This window comes from Amaranthus tricolor, chromosome 11, assembly GCF_026212465.1.
Source record: "Amaranthus tricolor cultivar Red isolate AtriRed21 chromosome 11, ASM2621246v1, whole genome shotgun sequence".
In the NCBI taxonomy this organism is placed as follows: Eukaryota; Viridiplantae; Streptophyta; class Magnoliopsida; order Caryophyllales; family Amaranthaceae; genus Amaranthus; species Amaranthus tricolor.
This window is the reverse complement of record NC_080057.1, coordinates 19,724,757-19,731,163: the sequence shown is the minus strand read 5'-3', so window position 1 is coordinate 19,731,163 and position 6,407 is coordinate 19,724,757. Positions and strand designations below refer to the sequence as shown.

The 6,407-nt window shown below is 32.9% G+C and overlaps 1 protein-coding gene across 1 annotated transcript; it reads left to right on the top strand.

Annotated features, from left to right (window-relative positions):
- Positions 1-892: 892 nt before the first annotated feature.
- On the top strand, positions 893-5,885 carry LOC130827140 (cathepsin B-like protease 2). Its single transcript, XM_057692778.1, has 11 exons — positions 893-1,085; positions 3,338-3,394; positions 3,472-3,552; positions 3,944-4,100; positions 4,233-4,237; positions 4,314-4,388; positions 4,484-4,609; positions 4,714-4,926; positions 5,187-5,300; positions 5,455-5,490; positions 5,616-5,885. The coding sequence occupies exons 1-11, from the start codon at positions 1,029-1,031 to the stop codon at positions 5,748-5,750; spliced, it is 1,056 nt and encodes a 351-aa protein (XP_057548761.1). The 5' UTR covers positions 893-1,028; the 3' UTR covers positions 5,751-5,885.
- The last annotated feature ends 522 nt before the right edge of the window (positions 5,886-6,407 follow it).

Below are 6,407 nucleotides of genomic sequence, written 5' to 3'. Positions count from 1 at the left end.
TATTATATATAATTAAAAATAATAAAAATTAAATTGATATATTAAATTAGGTAAAAAAAAAATCTAAGTATAGCACCTATTTTGAAACGGAATATAACAATTAACTAGTACTCCTATAAAACGCAACGAATGAAGTATCTTGTATGATTGGTCCTTTGTAGTTTCGTATACATTCACGCAAAGTCCTAACTCCCAAAAATCTGACGACACCCCCATCGTTTTGGAGATCAATAGATCATTCTATTTTTATTCCTAAATCACCGTAAAAATTAGTAATAAAATAAATAAAATTAAAAAAAATAAATTAAAATCACAAATTTTTTATATCAAATTCTACTACTTAAGAATGATGTTTTGTTATATCTTGATTCTAATTTTTAGTGCAAGATGGCATATTCTGCCATAATTATATTCCGTTTATTTTTTAAAATTATTTTCATTTGCTATTTTGGATTGTTTTATCAATTATTTTAATTAAAAATCTTTCTATTTATATCACAAATTTTGAACATTATAATGACTTTATTCATATTCATTTTAATATATTAATAATGTTTATGGACCTTAATTTTTTTATTAATTTTATTTTAATTTTTTTATATTGTTTATAGTTCCTAATCTTTCTATTTTATTACTAAGTATTTTTAAATGTTTATCGTCTTTATTTTTTCTCTATCAATTTAATTATTTAAAAAATAATACATCTATCATCTATAAAATTATTTTTTTAAGAAAAATTTCCTAAATATTTCATAAAAAAACAATTTTAAAGAATAAAGAGAGTAAATTGAAAAATTTAAGGTTGATCTGGAGTAACTCAAAATAAAAAATCTTCCCTTATGTTAATCACATTCACACCTTATCTTCTCTAGAATTTCTGGGTGCCCACTTGATAATTTTAATTTGTTAAAAAAAAAAAAAATCTAAACCCATTTGTATATAACTGAAAGTCTAAAGAGAAAACCTTGAATATTTTGGAAATCAATCTTTCTTCATCTCAAAGAGTGCAGCTTTCCATCTGGTAGAAGATGGGCTCCTATTTTCTGGGATTATCAATTCTTATTCTACTTATAATCTCACCTTTGGTAATTCATTTATCTATCTCTTTTACAAATCTTTTACTTTTGTATGATTTCATCATCTGTTATTTTTTTTTCTATTTATGAAAAATTACACTTTTTACTATTTATAGTATGTTTGCCTTAAATTTGACCAGATGCTTAAAGTTGTGATCAATGATTATTAAGCTTTGGTTGCTAAAAAAATTTCCCAATACTAATTAGTATCCTTTTAAGGGATCTGTTTATGCTTGTGTTTAGAAATTTTAATCATCTCCCTAATTATTAAATTCTGATAGCATTACTATCTGGGTTTGGGTTGATTTGGTATTTGATTTAACTCTCTTAAACTTTGATTAAGTGAATGATTTATTCATGGTTTTCATTAGTATATCAATTATTATGTATGTAAAAGCTAAAAAGGTGGAAACTTGATCTTTAAATCTTGTGGGGATAATTGGGAATGAAATTCTATTGCTATGGAGTTTGTATGTGATTGAATTTTTATCATATCTTACTTCTACCATGGTCAAATATGATGAGGTTATGTGCTTATTTGCATTTCTAGCCAAAAGGGTTCTCATGTGTATGATAGGATATTTAGCATATTCTTGCTTTTATATTACGTTAAAGCAATTCAAAGTTTAAGTTGACGGTTGAAATCCAAGATATATTGATCCCTGCACTCGAGCCTTTTGGGTTAGAAGTGTGAATAACATATGCTATCTTTATGCATAACACTAAAATATTTCATTTGAAATGAAGGGTTTAAGGGTTTGTAAAATTTGAACCATCATCGATTTTTATATTGACTTTTGATACGATATCGAAGAATTAACTTAACTAAAAGTTTAGCTGCAAGATAAAAGATTTTTATGCAGTTTTAATTTGTGCTTTTTGGGGTGTTTTATTGGCCATGGTCCATCTCTTGGTGGGGCAGGGTGGAAGAGGACATGATGTATTATTGGTGAGATGTTTATGGGAACTTTGCATATTTTGTCATTTGGCAGCTATTGATTTTCTGATCATAATTTATTTTATTGTGTGTTGATGAAGGTTTTCTCATGTAGCCAATCAGAGATTTTTTTGCGTCCTTTATTGAATTGTTAATGTTCTGGGTTGATCTTTTAAACTTCATCACTTGCGCCTATTGTTAATATGCCATGATTTGGAACAATACAATGCCGAAATCATATTCGCTACAATATAAATATTAATATTGTATGAAAGTCTTAATTCTAACAATATGAGTTCAGTAATTATAATCCATGAAAAAAGTTTGTTGATTGTTAGTGTTCAACATTCAATAGTGAGAAGTGATTATAGCACTATTAAAATCTAGAGGATTAATATATTAAAATCATTTTTCATTGCTCAACCCTAAACTTACATTTGGATAGTGTTCAAATTATAAATTTCCACACAATCATTAAACATTTTATTGATTATAAATTTCTAAAAGGTTTTAAATGCTTTTGAACCACTATAAAATTACCGAGAACCTCCTTTTGAAACCTTTACAACGCTATGTACTACAATCTTGTTTTTACACTATTATATCCACTACTCTGAAATATAAACTCAAGGTATTTGAAGCATCCACTTGAAGAGATTTCTTTCTCTTTAACTCTATAGTTTCTCTCATCATCTCATTTGTGCTAAAGTAGCATTTCATGTACTATGTCTTACACTCTTACTTCTACTTAATTTAATTCCTCATGACTCTAATTTTTGTCTTCACCCACCTTGGTCCCATATACCAAATCAATATCGTCAGCAAACAACATACACCAAGACACGTCTCCTTGTATTAACTGAGTTATCAAATCTAGGATCGCTACAAAAAGAAAAAGACTTAAGCCGAGCCTTAATGAAGGCCGATTGTGATTGGCAAGTCTTACGTTGCTCCACCATATGTCCCAACATTTGTCTTCACTTATTTTTCATTGTCCACAAAAAAACTTCTCTTGGTACCTTGTCTTATGCCTTTTATTAGTCAATAAAACCATGTGCAAGTATCTTTTTCTAGCCTTATAGTGCTCCATCATTCTGTACTAATACTAATCTAGTGGATGACTTATGTGAACAAAATTGCATCATTCTTCCATTCTTTTGCGAGTGGATTTACATGAACAAACTTTTAGTACTAAAATTAGATATTGAATGTTTATTCTTTAGTAGTAAAAGTGGAATAGTAGTGAAGTGGTGGAATATTACTTCTTAGTAAACTCTAACAATGTAATGATTTTTGCCCTCGTACTTTCTTACCTTATTTGGAGCAGGCTTTTGTGGCAGAATCAGTTCCAGAGATAAAATTGAACTCTAAGCTTCTCCAGGTATTGCTATTGATGCCTTGAGTAATATCTAACTGATCAGTCATTTCAATATTTAACCATGCAAATTGTAATCTCAGAACTCAATAATTAAATCAGTAAATTCAAATCCAAAAGCTGGATGGAAAGCTGGCATAAACCAACAGTTCTCTGACTACACTGTGAGTTTTTGTTTGAATATTCTTAAATATTATCTGATAAAAGGGATACTTGATGTTGGAAATACTTCACATGTGAGAAAGATCTCACATCATTAAAATAGTGAGTTGTGGACTTGCATGGTGGGTAATCCTCCTAATACTATATGATTTTGGGAAATTGTGAACCTCATCAAATGTGTATGCAAGTCAACGCTCATTACTCGTAGGTTTGTGGGCCCGAGCCCAAGGGTGCCCCATTGGTGTGTCCACACGAATGGGCCTATGGGGTGATTATGTAACGAATTGTCACAGCCTAACACTTGATCACCCATTTTTAGGAACCCAATTGTTCTTGTTAATCGTTAACCTCATGTGTAATCTCAATGTTTTACCTTTTCTTTCTATTGTTAAGGTTGGCCAATTCAAAAGCATCTTAGGTGCTAGAAAAACCCCAGAGAGTGAAAGGAAGAATATCCCTCTTGTACATCATGAGAGGTCCTTGCACCTGCCTAAGGAATTCGATGCTAGAATGGCCTGGCCTCAGTGTAGCACTATTGGCCGAATACTTGGTAAATCAGATGTTTCATTCTTTATTTTGTTCTTATAACTTGTACCCATGAAACAATAACCAATCACATTTTCTATCTTTATGTCTCGTTTTTGCTGCTCGCTTGGGGCCATTGCTTAACATCGTATGACAGACCAGGTACTTCTCGATCAATCACACTTGTTTCTTTAACACTATGAACTTGTTGAGCTGACTCGGGTGCTCTGTCGTATAGGGTCACTGTGGTTCTTGTTGGGCATTTGGTGCTGTTGAATCTCTGTCAGACCGTTTCTGTATTCATTATGGCACGGTAATTAGTACACACCCGCATCTTTATAAGCTTTTCTCTGCTCTATCGAAAATTTTTAAGCTCATTTGAAACCCACCAAAATGTCTTCTTTGTAGAACATTTCGTTATCAGTTAATGATCTCTTGGCTTGCTGTGGATTCTTGTGCGGATCTGGATGTAATGGTGGATCACCTTACTACGCCTGGCGATACTTTGTGGATCATGGTGTTGTCACAGATGAGGTAAAAGATCGCTCTTCAACAGAAAGCCTAGTAATTGTTCTTTTTTCTCCAACTTCGCAACCTTGAATCTTTCTCCACTGATTTCTAAATGTTATGTATGACAGTGCGATCCATATTTCGACCCCATTGGTTGCTCCCACCCAGGTTGTGAGCCCGTCTACCCTACTCCAAAGTGTGTAAGGAAATGTGTGGATAGTAATCAACTCTGGCAACAACAAAAGCGCTATGGTGCAAATGCCTACAGAGTTGAAAAAGACTCGATCATGGTTGAACTCTATAAGAATGGGCCGGTTGAGGTGGATTTCGATGTTTTTGAGGTACAAGGCCGGAATTCTAAATCATTTTTACATCAGTGCTCTGATCTTACCATCGTACCCAGTGTTTCCCGCTCATAGGAAATTATGATCAGGGCCTAGAGAGGGAAGGAAGGCGGCAACACATACCTATAAAAGAAGGATGCAGCCAGAGAGTCCCTCGGCTCTGATCTGAGCTATCAATTCTCAGCCGTGAAACAGACAAAATGGAGATGTATAGTTGCTTCCGACATTTGCTGATTTTAGTTATATCTTTGTTACAGGATTTTGCCCATTACAAATCTGGGGTATATAAGCATTTAACTGGGGAGTACCTTGGAGGGCATGCTGTGAAGCTAATTGGATGGGGGACATCAGCTGAAGGAGAAGATTATTGGGTATAGTTTTTCTTTCCTTTTATAGTTTATTCCCTCAAGATTTGTTTACTATATATAGTATTACCTCCGTTCTGCAATACTTACAACTGATAGTGACATTATTGCATGAGAAAATGTCATTGATGCGGGATTTCTTATTTGATGTGCTTCGCAGCTCCTTGCAAATCAGTGGAACAGAAGCTGGGGTGATGTAAGTTTCTTCTCTTTTTTCACATCGAAAGATGACTACTTTTCCCGACATTCTAAAATAATACGAGTATATGTGAATGTGTATTCTATAAATAGGACTTAAGAATCGTTTTTTGATTGCGACAGGACGGATACTTCAAGATCGCTAGAGGAACAAATGAATGCGGCATTGAAGACGATGTGATAGGCGGCATGCCTTCTCCGAAAAACTTGTTCGAGGTGTTGCCTGACTCGAATGATGCTGGCTATGCCTCTCTATAAATGTGATACTGATTATTGCTGGTCTTTCTTATTTTTCTGTGTTATTATCGCTGTTCTATTGGGACATTATTAATGGCCTTTGGTCATTTGTGTATATACTTATACTATTGAAGTTGCAGGTCCTTTTTTAGTTCACTTTTCTTTCGTTTGAAAAATACTGTATAACTATTTCTTAATATTTGTGTTAAAAATCCAACTAAGTTACTATCGAGGAACACATATCACACAAGTCACTCACTTTTGAAATTATTCCGTTCGGAAATAACTTCACATGTGAAATAATATTCCACACGATAAAATAGTAGATTATGGACTTGCATATATATATTAGGTGAGTTAATCCCCTACTATTATATGGTTTTGGGAAATAATAAACCTCACCAAGTGTATGTGTAGGTCAATGCTCTTAACCCGTGGGTTTATGGGCACGAGCCCGCGAGCGTCTCGTGTCTACATGAGTGGGCCACAGTGAGATTGTGTGACGAATTGTCACGGCTTAATATAGAAATTATTTATAATTAATTTATTATGAAATATCAATTATGAATTAGCTTTTTTATTGGTTTGTCGTGTTTCATTCCTTTTTAGACTATTATATTTCACTGTTGTAGATGCTATAATAAAAAAAATATATTTTCGTCTTTTATCCCTTCAAAG